Raw genomic sequence first — 14765 nt, forward strand, 5'->3', positions numbered from 1 at the left:
AAAGGATAGTCATTTCTAGATTTCAATATCTTAATAACATGAAAGACTGGCATGTGGATATAGCCACATGTTCCAAATTCAACAAAATTGAAAATATTCAAACTTGAAACAACATTATCAGTTTATTTATAGATGCTTTAAAGGTCTTCTTAAAAGTTGATGGAATATCAAGAATCAAGCAGATTGGGTTTTCCCCTCCCTTCCTATCTCTACGCCTGAGGAAAATTCATAGGAGGACTTGCACAAAACACAGAATGGACAGACTTGAATGGGTTATAATCTATAACACTGGAATAAATAACTACATTAATATATTACAAATCTAAAAAATTATTGATGTAAAACATTCTCTAAAATGGAATGGAGGTGACTCTGGATTTTGGAAGGATAGTAAGGCTATTGTGAGAGCCCATAATTTATCAAGAATGACTGAATCAGCAAGCCCCACATGAAACCATGAAGGGTAATAGAACTGGCAGGGAAAGATTATGTATACCCTTGGAATAAAAAGGCCTAATTGTCTAGGATGTTGCTTGAATTTAGAAAAAATACCAATTCCTCTGCCCTTCTTGAATTTTAGCTCTCTAATCTTCAACAAATTTCCTCAGCTTTGCACTCAGATCAACAACAAACTCACTCACTCTACTCAGACCCTGAGATTTCACTATCCTGTACAGTCTTGATGTAATCAGCCAGTTTTGGCTATTTTTGTCCTATTTCCTTGACAAAGGTTATCCTTCTACTCTTCTTTCTACTCCAACTATTTCCTTAATTACTGAGGTATTCTGGCCCTTCCTCAGAGCCAGCTATGCCAGTAGAATCCAAACTCTGACTAGTCCAAGCCAAGTTTGAAACTCTTGGAGTTTAGATTTATCAGTGGACTATATGTCCAACTATCTACTGAGGACCAACCACGCTAGACTAGAAGAGGCACATCCAGAGGTTTAAAACCTACTAGAGGATGGTGTGGCTTTTTTGGGCACACCAACTCATGAAGATCCTTTCTTAAGAAGTAGTAACAATATGACTTCCATTGAGAGAGGAAGGCCCCAAATATAAAAAAATGAATCCTTTTTTGAAAATGGAAGAGGAAGGCTCCAGATATAAAAAAATGAATCCTTTTTTGAAACTTCAATCTCAAAAATATTTATAATACAGAAGATGCCAAAAAAAAGAGAGCGAGAGAGAGATCTTACCTCTTGTTCATGTTCTATTCTCATGCTGGGATTTGCATTTACTTCTAGCAATATAGGCTTCAAATTTCTCATTAAAAGAATGTCGAATCCTAAAATCTGGGAATGAGAATAGAACGAGTCACCTCTGTGAGCCAGAGTCTTCTTTCAGGTACTACAATTTAGTACTGTTAGCAATTCTACCTTCACTATGATTGCCTAAATATACATAGCATTTTATAAATACTTCCATACATATGTATCCTGTTTTAGGGAGATTACAGAAATATGTTAATATCTATTTTACAAATCTGGAAACTAAGACAAGGAGAAATGAGGGGATTTACCCTAAATTTATAAAAGTTGTATATAATATTATCCCAACTTTACAAATGACAAAAAAAAAAAAAAAAAAAAAAAACCCACCAAAAAATATGGGAAGCCCATAGAAACAAAGTGATTTGAACAGTCATACAATTAATAAATGGAAACTACTACTGTTCCCAATTTTAAATTTTATACAAAAAAATAACTAAGAGTAGTCACAGAGTTTAAATGATTTGTTCACAATGAAGTAAGTACTGAGTGACAGAACAAGGATCAGAGTCTAGGTTTTCTGATGCCAGATATACTGCTTTTCTTCACCATTTTCTTATTCCAGATTTATCTACTCTTTCTGAAATGGAAATTCAGATGGACATTTTATACAAAGTTTGTCTTTCTCTCAAATTACAGAAAGAAAAGGAATAGAAAGTCTGTGGGAAACTATAAGCATTACAGACTTGCTTAATAATACATGGCCAAAGAACAAGAATGATTATGCTTCTAAGACAAGGAAGTAATATCATCTATTTAAGTTTAGACTTGGCCTGGGAAATGAAATGTTCATGAAAGGACAAGGACCGATGAGCAGGAGAAAGCAATGTTTATCATTCTTAATCATCAAGTGCTAAGTTTCTCAGCCTTCAATGATGATACATGTTTCCTACTTTCAAGTCTGATGACACAGTTCTAGTCCATCTGATATGTAAGATAAAAGTTAGCAAATGAAACATCACAAGAAGGTCACTGTAAGGATACAAGCCAAGCTTGGATGAACATTCATCAGTAGAAGCTTTTATCTACTACTCAAGTAGAATCACTTCCACCTTCTTTTACTCATTTATAAAGGAAGGGAGCTCCTCTAAGGTCTTTTCCAGTTCTAACATTCAATTATGTTTCAAGTAAATGGACACCTGTCAGAATGAACCTTAATAACAAATTTTAGTCTCACTCTTTCCCATATATATTTCTTTAGCTGTCTATTATCGGAGTTTTTTTCTGTGGAAGGAGGGTGAAGTTCTTTGATTCTTTCCAGATCCAATATTCCATTTTCTGTGTTCTAACATTACATGTTTTATATTCTAAGGTCTTTTTCATTTCTAGAATTTTTGTATTTTAAAGTTTCTAATAAGAGGAATCTTCTCAATTATAATTCTGTATGATTCTGTGAATTGAAAGACTTACCTGGAAGCATGTTGGCCCAGGCCTTCCTGTTGGTATATCAGATTGATAAAACACTTTGAGCTCTGGTGTCAGCGCAATAACTGTCTTAATCACCAAAGAAATAATATCTGACCAGATTTTCTTGATATCAATTCCTTTGGAAGAAAGTCTACAAAGGATGCTGGAAAAAGTCCTTTTGCTACCAGTATTGACATTATCAGAATGAATGAAATTTCCACTGTGGATATTCAAGGAATAGTTGGTTAAGTGCATAAATACATGATGTAAATTTCCAAAGTTAGGCTCCTGATATGGCTCTGTACAAAATCTAGAGAGTCCATCTTTGGCTATATAAATCTCTAATGGTTCTAAAGACTTTAGTAAGACGTACAGACGAATATCAAATTTTAGTTTGTCTATAAGGAGAGGTTTACAGATGTATTCCTGGACCACAGCTGGCCTGCTCTGGAGGTTTCCTGCTATTCGAATGTCACTGGGGTCTTTAATGAGGTAGATTCCATCACCTTGACAACCACCATCAGGTTTTACAATGAAAGTGGGCTTCCAGGAGGGATCACCATCTTTCACCATTCGGACCTGAAAGGAATCAAGAGGAAAAACAAGAAAGGTTAAGACAAAAAATCATTTCCTTGACTTATTCAAAGAAGCTAATCAAGAAGAGGTTGATAAGACACAAACTAGAACACAGGAGGAGTACTAAGGCAACAAATTCTAAAAAGCAGAGCTGTATAATGGAAAGGGCAATGAAAAAAGTTGAGTCTGAATGCCAGCTCTGCCGGTTACTAATTAAGTGATCTTAGACAAGTCCTTTCAGCTCTCTGAGTCCCAGGTCCCTCATGTGTACAATGGTTGGACTAATACGCTTACCAAACTGTTGTGAAAATCAGATGAGATGAGAGATAGAACTCACTTTTGTCAACTTTAAAACTATATAAATATCAGTTATTCTTCAGTACTTCAAGTATCTATGGCAGCATCAATGTAGACCTCTGAGAGTACAGATCCTAATACTTTCAGAAAATGACTTCATGATTTGCTGTGAACGGAAAATTCATTAACCTGTGGCAAATCTGGGGATGAGCATATTCACACTTAGAAAGAAAGGACATACAGTCCATCACCAAACTGGTCCTTAAAGCTTTTCTAACTTGATAAAAGCTGCCAAAGCTCATACTTTACTGGCACAGACTTTGAGAATCTAAGTCCTCAAAATGGAGCTTTAGTCTGAAGAAGAAAAGATAGAGAGGCATGACAGCTGCCTTCAGGTATACAAAAGCTGGTGTAGAGAGGAGTGATTGCATTTGTCCTGTGTTTCTTCAGAGGGAAGAATTACAACTAAAGAAAATATAGGGAAGAAGATTTCAATTAAATACTGGGAAGAAACTTATGATAAAAATTTTAGAGAAAAATGAGAGCAATAGGAGCTTTAAAGAAGAGAATGACAATATAAAATTGATACATTAGAAAAACTACTAGCAGAGATGGAAAAACCAATTAAGATATTTTTGCCGTAATTAAGCAATTTTAAGTGATTTTGTAATCTCTATCTTACTTGATCCTCACAACACCTTGATAAGGTAGATGGAACAGAGAACACCACCTTCATTTAACAGACGGAGAGGCTGAGACTCCAAAGAGAAGTAGTAACTCAATGTCCCAAAGCTAAAAAGCAGAGATGGGAATGTAATATACTCATGGCCAGAGAAAATACATCTCTCAATATGAACTAAATAGTCTTCATAGATCCTAACTTCCTATCAGTTCATCACCCCTTGTTCCTCACTCCTCCTAAACCTATTCTTCGTCCTTACCCTGACTACTCCTTTTTTGCCATCTATTCCTTATTCTCCCAGTCTTTTGCCCCGTTCTGTTCTCACTTTCTTCCCTTCAGAATTTTAGATTCTTATTAAGACCAATGGTTCATCACTTTGATGATAAAACATTTTCTACCTTTGAATTCTTAGCCTTCTTGTCCTATAATGTTATTCATCCCAACAAATCCCAAATTATTGGTTAATCCTCCCAACATCTAACTTTTCTATTCTCACTTGCATGTGCTACTGAACACTGCTGAAATAAGTCAGGCAAATATGATGAATCCACTACAAATTTATGACATCTAATTGTTGAGATCTGGAACCAAATGTTGAGGTGTAGACCACATGTTGAGGTCTACATCTGGGGTACCTAAATGAAATTAGGGTTTAGTTAAGGTCTAGTGGCAGGTTTGGGGTACAGGGAGTCAAACAGAGTTCCCCTGCAACCCCCTTGGATTCGGCGCAAAGATACGGCAGTATATGAGGTCTAGTAGCGGCGCAGATTCCCAATAAAAGCATTTATTGGCCCAGAGAGCTAGATTAATAAAAGAGGTTTATTACTGAGTTTAGAAGTAGGAGATAGGTGAAGGTAAAGATAAGGAGGGCACTGGACAGAGAGTCCAGTGGACAGAGGGTCCTCACATGGCGACCATGTTTGGAATCTCTGCAAAGAGGGGTTCCCAGTATGGTCCTTTTAAGTCGGAGACTTAGCTCGAGGGCTTTGGGGTGTAGCCCCAAAGTTGAGCTCAGATCCGGTGGGCTGGGACAGGCCTGGACCTTCTATTGGAATTCAAAGGGACCAGGATTTGTGAGTCAAAGGGTAATTTACATTAGCTAGGGGGGTTGGGAATCAAAGATTGGAATCTTTCCCGCATCATAATCTCAACTAGACTTTCACTGCTACACAGGAAACCTCTTTTTTTTTTTTTTTTTAATGCATTTGTTGATTTAAAACTTAAATGCAAAAAAAGCAAAAATGGATAAAAGAAATAGAAAAAGAAAAACAAACAAAAAATGTGTGCTCAGCAGAACTTCATGGAGAAATCAAAATATATAATGATATATTTCCATTAGAAGAAAGCATATGTAATAATGGAAGATATCGTATTCATAATTGTCCATTATGTCTTTGCTTCCTTGTAGGTTTTCTTTTGTTCTCTGTTGTGCACATTTTTACTTATTTCCTCCACTTCTCCCAAGTAAACTGCAGTTAAGCATTATATATTTATTTTTGTATGAATGTGTTTATGTGTGTGTAGATGTATGTATGTAATTATATATACAACCCTCATATATATACACACATATACATATGTACACATACATATACATATGTACATACATATATACATGTACATATACACATACATTAAGACAATATTAAAATGGCTGACATATAATGTAGATTTCTCTCTTAAATCAATCTTTAAAGTTTGACTTTGTGTACTTTTTCTAATAAATTCTGCTCCTGTTCTTATTTTGCTTATACATATTTCTTATTTCCTATCTCTGCTAATTCTTCTATTTTACTTCTACCGGTTAACTTGCCTTGCAATTACTTAAACCTCCCCACCCCACCCCCAATCTCTCATTTTCCAATGATTGATTTTCTATTACACTCCTCAAAAAATAATTGCAAATCTTCTCTTCTATCTTCAAGCCTCACCTAGTTCACTCCTCCTCCCCCTTTTTTCTCAAAGAATTTCCTCCTACTTTTACAGGAAAAAAAAATCAAGGCCACCCATCTGTTGGGAGTTAGATGTTCTCCTTTATTTCATACCTCAAAACTCCTTCAACATCAATCCCCTTTTCTCCTCCTTTGCTCCAGATCTCTGATGAAGTGTTCCTCCTTCTTGCCAAAACCAATCTCTATTTGTGTTCTTGCTCCTTACTCCTCTGGGGTCTCACTTCCTCAATGACTTCTCTACTCCCTCCCCCACTATATCTTTACTCTCTATCTACTGGTTTTTTCCTTGCTGCCTACAAACATGTCAGGAGGTATCTCTCATCTTTAAAACAAAAAAACATATCTAGGATAAACAACTTTGAAAGCTGTAAAATCTGATCAATGTAAAAATAATGATTTCAGAAGATCAATGATAAAGTATGTTATCTTCCACCACCTGTGATGAATTCAAGTGCACAATAAAATATGCATTTTTTCTAAACACAGTCAATGAGGTAAATTGTTTTGCTTGATAATGCATTTTTTTTTTTTTACAATGAATTTTCTCCCCAATGGGGTCGATGGTAGGTAGAAGAAAAAAGATTTGGTTAAGTCAAAAGTAATTTTTAAAAATCTACTATATTCTCAGGCTATTTATTCTTTATCTTTTCTCCCTTCCACATCCAATTTCCCAAAAAAGTTTGTTGATTCTACCTCTACCATCTCTTGCTTATCTCTCCTCCTTGCTCAGACAGCCATCATCCTTGTTCAGGCTTTTCATTACTAGAGTAATTACAACTATCACTGTAACCTTCTAATAGGTTTCCCTACTCTCCTCCCCTCTTTAATCCATCCTCAACACAACTGTCAAATTTTGCAGGACTGACTACGTTGCTCTGCTGTTCACAACTCTTCAGTGGTTCTCTATTTCCTCTAAGATAAAATATTAAGTCCTCAGCCTGTCATTTTAAAGCCTTCTGCAATGTGGCTTTCCAGACATTTCAAATGATTCCTCCTGACACATTCTTTATTCCAGACAAACTAGTCCACTGATTGTTCCTGAATTTTTATCCATCTCCTATCTCTGTGACATTGTAGATGCCAGGATTGGCCTCCTTCCTCACCATCAACTCATGAAATCCTCAGCTGCCTTCCTTCAATGATCACTTCCTCACCTTCAGCTCTTGGAATCCCCAACTGCCTTCCTTCAATGCTCAGTTTTGGTTGTTTATAGTGTTTTTATTCTCTCCTTAAATTGTCATGTTTCCAATGATCTATCGATCCATTATTTCAATAAGATATAATGCTTCTGGAGGGTAGTTACTGCTTTAGGGGTTTTTTTTGGCCTTTGTATCCGTGGGACCTAGAACTTAGTACTCACTTAAATTTCTTGTTGTCCAATACACTGTGAGAGTCCCAAGTAGCACCTCCACACTCTGGATTTTACTGACTACTTTCCCCACTATATTTCTAAATGAAGCTTCTGCCAATTCCTTAGGCACTATCAGTTACTTCGAGCTTGTAAAAGAGCATTAACAAGGAAGAAATATTTAAGACTTTAATAATGCCTCACATCAATTATTTCTCCTTGTCAGCAAGATTTGAGAATGTAGCATCACAAGAAATCAATTTCATTCTGCAACGTAATTCAATGGGGCAGCCTTTCTTCGAACTCTGACCTTGATGTTTGGGTAGTTATTTAATATGCATCTAATGCATAAGTATATTTGGCATCTTGCAGTAACAACAAATGTACCACACAAATGATGATTATAGATCAGAAAATGAAAAATGTCAAGCTTACACTGATGGGTGATTCTCCCCACTAAGGATTTTTGTTAGGCTGAACATGCCAGTGGCTCAATACATTACTGAGTGCAATATTTTCTCCTTTGAGTGCAGTAGATATGTTTCAAATAAATTAGACTTCATGGTCAATAGTCTCAGTTATTCTGTGTCACTGAATATTTTTTATGCTCTTTCCCTAAAAAAGAAACACCCCAGTAGAAAAAGCACTAGACCAAAAGTAAGAAAAATCTGAGTTTTAGTCATTAAATAAATGTCTGTGTGACCTTGGCAAGTTTTTTCTTCTCTTTGGACCCAAGTTTCCTCATTTGTAAAATGAAGAGTTTGGGTCCTGGGAAATGACCACAATAACAAAATCAAAAAGCATCAATAAAACTTTTTTTTTAAATGAAAGGGTTAGACTAGATAATCTGCAAGATTCCTCACAGTTCTGATATTCTTTGCTCTACCTTTCCTTCTAACCTTTACATTCTTTGTCCTAAGTTACCTTTTAATCCTGTATTATAAAATTATGTTCTAAGACTCCCTCTAACTCTTAACAGTCTATGGCTAAATACTATGTACATTAAGTTTAAACAAATGTTATCAAAATATCCTGATTGAGATGGGGAATTCTTTTAATACAGGATATCAAATTGGTATCAGAAAACCAATGAGCTTCATATTTTTTAGTTTCATAACTGATTGTTTATAAAATGTTAGAATCTCAGTACTAAAAGAGACCTTTAAAATTATCTCATTAGACTGCCTCTAATGAAAGGGTGAATTCTCTCTACAACATCCTTGAGAAGTGGTCACCCAACCTTTTTTTAAATAGTTTCAGTGATGAGAAGCTCACTACTTAATCTGACAAACCATTCCACTTTAGGAATGTCCTTCTAATTATTAGGTAGTCCTTTCTTATATTGAACCCAAATCTATTTCCCTGAAACTTTCACTTCTTTGTTCAGGCACTATCTTCTGATATTACACCAATATAATCATAGAATATTAAAACCCAAAGGAAGCAACTTTCTTGTTTTGAATATAAGGAAAATGAGGGAGACTGAGAGGTTGTGACTCAATCAAGGTCACAAAGTACGTTAAAAGTAAAATCAAAACTATGTCCCAGGTTTTCTGGCTGCTAGTATAATATCATTTGTCTACTACATTATAAGCTTCTTGAGAGAACACATTTTTCATTGTCTTTGCATTATGTTCAGTGTAAAATAGAGCACTTTAAAGAGGCTAGATGAATTGAATTGAAGATAGTGATAATTTCCCATCTATGTCTTTCCTATATGCTAAATAATCCCCACTTCCTTCAATTAATCCTCATATAATATGATTGGGAAAGAATCCTCTCACTTTCCTTATAGCCATTAAATTTTATTTTCCACATCCATGTCTTGGTCTGCCACCTGAATTTTAAAAAGAAACTAGTACAGAATTTTTTGTTCATTCTCCTTGGACATCTAATTCAATGATGATAAATTTCTTTCCAGCTTTTTAGCATGCTATGACAAGAATTAAATAAAAATACTGCCCCATCCTGAAAAGATTTCAGAAACTGAATGAAGTTTTATGCAACCAGTGATAATATAAGATTGAACAAGGTGAGTTCTTAGTCTAAGATTGATTGTGTCTTCAACTTTCAAAACCTATTGCTGAATTTGCTGCAAAATCTATCACCGTTATCTTGTAACAGTATACATACAGGGATGGCTAAAAGAGATACAAAGCCTATGAGGCTCCCTTCTGCTTGTCTTTGTCATCTATTAAAATTTGATATGTGATATACTGGCCCCTAGTGGTCATTTAAGAAAAATGACCATAGAAGGTTTTTCCCCATCTAAATTTACAAAGTGGGCATTGAAAGGAGCTTAGAATGTTAGAAGCTCTCTCTCTTCTCTCTCTCCCTCTCTCTCTCTCTCTTAAACAAACAAAAGATACTAGAAAATATTTAAATTCTATGAAGGCAGTGTAGAATATATAAGGTTATCATTGTAGATAATAGAGTGGAAAGAATTTTGATTTTAAAGTCAGAAGACATTGGTCCAAGTTCTGACCCTGGGACAAGATACTGCTTCTAGGAGCTTCAGTTTCTCATCTATAGAATGTATATGACACAAAAATACATTTTTTTATTTACCATTATAGGGTTGTGAAAAAAAAGGTAAAAATTTTTTATTAGTTTTTTACATGTTATATTAATGTGAGCTATCAGAATTGGAAAGGATCTGAACACAAACTATTAGGTTTGAAAGGTCCTTGAAATATTACATATTTATATAATATTTTAAGGTTTACCAATGACCATCCTTACAATAAACCTGTGAGGTAGCTGATATTATTTCCTTTTTACAAATAAGTAAGGAAAATTAAAAAAAAAACAAATAAGATTTCTCAGGGTTATATAGATGTCAGAATGATTATATAAACCCAGGGCTTTTGGATTTGTATCCAGTGCTTTTTTCTCCATATGAGACCCCTTTTAAAAGACACATTGTAGCTATTATAATGAGTTAGAAATGGAAAATGACTAATGGATGGTAAGTAGGTAATGGAATTTGGACCTTGTAGTAAAAACATTCATTTTTTTTTTTTTTTTATCAACTCTCCTAGTAATAAGTTGAAGGATAAATACCTAAGAACATTTGTTTACTAGGTGGATTACTGAGTAAGCTAACCTTTCCAGCCAAAACTGCTTCTTCAATATAAGAATTTTCTTAGATTAAATTTGCCAATTACTTTTCATTCATTCTCTCAATTTATGTAACTACATATGTAACTGAAATATTTCAGATATGCAGGTCATTAGCTCCAGTTGTTCCAGCTTTCTGTTTCTATAGCCCTTATGATTCTTCACACAATCTAATGAGTTTCCAATAGCATCCACAGTCACATAGCTAGTAAATGTTAGAGTTGGTCCTTGGAACAAGATCTCCAAAGTTCTGTTGCCAGTGTACCACACTGAAAGTACACCTGTAGAAAGGATGTACTCCAACCCTCTTATTTGACAGATTAAGAAATTGAGGCTCCGAGGAAGGGAAATAATTTTGGCAGTCAGTTTAGTAGCAGAGCTTCCACTAGAACAAGTCTTCTGACTCTAAGTCCAATATTAATTTTTCCTGGGAATTTGTGTTTCCTGAAAATGTTTTTTCAGCTAACGATATCTGTAAAATGAGGTTAGAATAACTGATCTTTCATTCCCTTCTAACATTAAAGGAATAATCAACATCAGCTCAAGGAGGTGAGTGAAAGGCCTTTGTGTTTTGATACCTATTTCCAAAGAAATAAAGCAGAGAAAAAAATCAGTAATTAAGAAGCAGAATGGTGTGATGGAAAGGAAACTGGACTCAAAAACAGAAAAACTTAATCCAAAATCTAATTTGACTTTTAATAGTTATAATAACTTTATATGCAAGTCACTTAAGCTTTATCCTTCCTATTTCTTTATCTAAAAAAAAAGTTATTTTTATATTATCTCTTTCTCAAGGTAATTGTGACAAAAGCACTTAGTAAACTTTAAAGTACCAAACTGCTGAAGTATTGTCATTATTAGTACTACTAAAATGAAGAAACATCTATTATCACAGAACCACTGCCTAATTTTCATGACTTCTTTGGTTGCTAAATTAATCAAGAGCATCAGTGTGGCATGGTGAATAGAAAGCTGGCTCTCAAGAAGATCTAGATTTACATTCTGGTTCTGATAGGTTGCGATGTGACCCTGGGGGCAAGTCACTTAACATCATAATGTTTTAGGCCACTCTCTAAGATTCGAAGTTGCAGAGAAAATGCCAATCTCATTGACAGAAACTCCCAAATGGCATAGCTAGAAACATCAATGAAGATTCCTAATGCTAACATGCATGTTAGACCTCATGATCCCAAATTACTAAATTTAAAATACTAGCTTTTAAATTGTGTCAGATGATAACTGGAATAGAAGCTATATTTTGATCTGGGGTTTGTGGTGATAGTTTACTCTTAGCTATCTCCAACCATGTTCACCTTATAGTGAGATCCCAGTAGAATGTAGAAACTCTAATTCTCTACAAAATAGCACTGAAAGCTATGAAAAAATATCTTGTCACCACAAGTGACTTGGTTTATAACTATGAAGAGGAGATTTCCTATATCAACATATTTATTTGTATATCTACAAATTAGAAGCAAATATGCCAGTTTACTATAAAAAGAAAATACTTAACAATCCAAAAATGGAATGGGAAGCCATAAGAAGTAGTGAGTTACCTGTCACTGCAAATGTTGAAGGATTTTTTTTTTTTTTATTAAAGAGGTTGAATTAGATAATCTCATGGTAAATGGGATAAAATACTGAACTTGGAGTGAGAGGACCCATTTGTTAGTTGAATGTCACAAGTTGCAACCCCTTCTATGACAATTTCTTCATCTTTAAAATGCAGGGGCTTAATACTAAAAACTTTCTAGTGAGTAAACTAAGGTAGTTTTTGACTAAATCTTATGATCTCTGAAGAGCCTTTCAGACCCGACAGGTTTCTACAATTCTGTCTGCTACATCAACCCTTTGCAACAGATACATTAAAGAGAAACAACAAAAAATGTCTGATTTGTAAGCAGAAAACTAGAGGTTATATCCTAGCTCTGATGCTTAACTTGCTGGTATGAATGTGAACAAGTCATTCTACCTATCGTAGGCTGGTTCCTTGTCTTTAAAAGAAGGATAATACAGTATTACTTATATTATCCATAGGTTTTCATGAAGAAAACTCTTTATAAACCTGGAAACACTATGGCAATGTAAGTCACAACTATTATTTAACACTATGCTCCTTTTTATTGACCTGGTGCCTAATATAGTGCCTGACAGAGAGTAAGGAGATACTTATTAAATGTGTATAGATTGATTGACTACTTACACTCCTACAATGATATGGAAAAAATTTAACCATTCTTCACAGCTGGAATTCTAGAAGAGACTCCACTTTGGGGAGAAGTAGGCCTAGATAACAGCGGTCTCTTCCAATTTGAAGTTCTATGAACTAGGTTAACCAGACAGTTTTAAACACGCTCCCAATCCTCTCCAAGATCCTGAGTTTGGGAAGCAAATCACTACCAAAATACCAGAGAGAGTCATCAGCCTACTTATTGACCTCAGGAGAGTAAGAACAGGATATCCTGCCACACTCAATGTTTCGACTGCCAGTTTAAATTTCAAGGCAAGTCATGAAAGTGTTGACATGTAAGGAATTACTTTAAAATGCCTTTGATCACTGCAGAGCTTTATGGTGTTATAAATGAGTGTGCTGGTTGGGAGGCATGCCTGGCTGATTTTTCTAAAGGGACTCCCACTGTGAAGATGAAGGCCAGACTTGTAAGATACTTTTCTCAAAAATAAATACCGTATTTTTTTCCATTTATTTCCTCAGTAGTGGGTTACAACAGAACACTGCATCTTTTACTCACTGCCCCTTACACTGGCATATCCCTTGCTGAATATTCTCTGGGCTTAATTCATAAACTTAAAAAATGTTAGAACTATTAAGAATATTAGCACAAGAATATTAAAATGTAGAATAAAATTTAGTAGAAGGGATCACGAAACTGGAACAGAGAATGTTTGAAGTAGACAGAAATTATTAAAACATAGAATATAGACTGTCAGAGCTATAATAAATCTATAATAATAACTGATATTTACATAGGACTTCAGAATTTGAAAAGAACTTTCCATACATGATCTCAATTGAACCTCATAATAAATATATGAGGTAAGCAGTAGAGGCATTATCTCCATTTTATAGATTAGTAAACTGAAGCTTACAGAAAGTAATTCATTTTCCCCAAACTTTTATACCTAGGAAGTGTCAGAAGCAGGCTTTGAATCAAAGTTCAACACTATCACTGTTACATTGCTAGGTGCTATAAATAGGTTTATATTTTAAGATTTGGTAAGGTTTATATTGAATTTTTTATTTCCAATATTTATTGAACTTTTAAAATTGAGGTAACATGTCCCTTACAGGACTAACATTTTATATTCTATCTTCTAACAGTCTACAATCCAAGTTACCTTCCAATTCTTATGTTCTTTTTTTCACTGTTTATTTGTTGACTTTGCCACAAACAGGTAGATAACATCAAAAGCAAGTTACAAATAACTAACACTATAGCAGAACAATAATCCTACCTCAATGTTTTGATTTTGTCTTTTTCTATATGGAACAATTAGGAAAAGTTGCACATATATTGCATTTGCATCATTAAACATTAAAAGATCTAAAGTGAAGTCTATAACACTTGAGTTCTACTAGGTATTACAGAAGAACATAGAGAAGAATCCCATAGCATGAAGGGGGTATGAATGGGTTATAATCTGCCTTGGTGAAGGAAATATCAATTGCACTAAAATCATGAATTCAAAGTAAACATTTCATAAACTTGTGCAAAGACTTATTCTAATATGATGGCCAATAAATCTATACTCTTGAGAACCATTCTAGTATTTTTCCTGTTTGTTGGCAAAGAGATAGTGGACATGGGGGACAATAGATATGGAATAAGATCAATTTCAGATGTGGCCCATTTTAAAAAAATTTTTGATTGATTGTACTCACTTGTGACAGGGTTCTGATTGGGGGAGGGCAGGCAATAGAATGTGACAGTGACAGGGTTTCCCCCCCCCAAAGAACATCAAAAAAATAACCCCAAAGCAAAAAAGAAAGATAAAGATTTTAAAGACAGAAACTGAGAGTGCTTTAAAACTTGTACTTAAAACTTCCTTGAGAGATTAATATTGTTGGAATCTTGATTTTGTTACTTATTTCCTAT

At 34.6% G+C, this 14765-nt stretch overlaps 1 protein-coding gene across 5 annotated transcripts in view; it reads right to left on the bottom strand.

The window, feature by feature from the left end:
- TTLL11 (tubulin tyrosine ligase like 11) overlaps window positions 1-14765 on the bottom strand; it is a 237202-nt gene that overhangs the window by 170582 nt on the left and 51855 nt on the right. For all 5 annotated transcript variants that reach the window (XM_031954235.1, XM_023507392.2, XM_031954237.1 and 2 more), the window contains exons 4-5: window positions 2679-3254; window positions 1197-1292 (exon numbers count right to left, since the gene is read on the bottom strand). In XM_031954235.1, the coding sequence (XP_031810095.1) occupies window positions 1197-1292; window positions 2679-3254 (672 nt within the window). The remainder of the gene's footprint in view (window positions 1-1196; window positions 1293-2678; window positions 3255-14765) is intronic.

Source organism: Sarcophilus harrisii, chromosome 2, assembly GCF_902635505.1.
Source record: "Sarcophilus harrisii chromosome 2, mSarHar1.11, whole genome shotgun sequence".
In the NCBI taxonomy this organism is placed as follows: domain Eukaryota; kingdom Metazoa; phylum Chordata; class Mammalia; order Dasyuromorphia; family Dasyuridae; genus Sarcophilus; species Sarcophilus harrisii.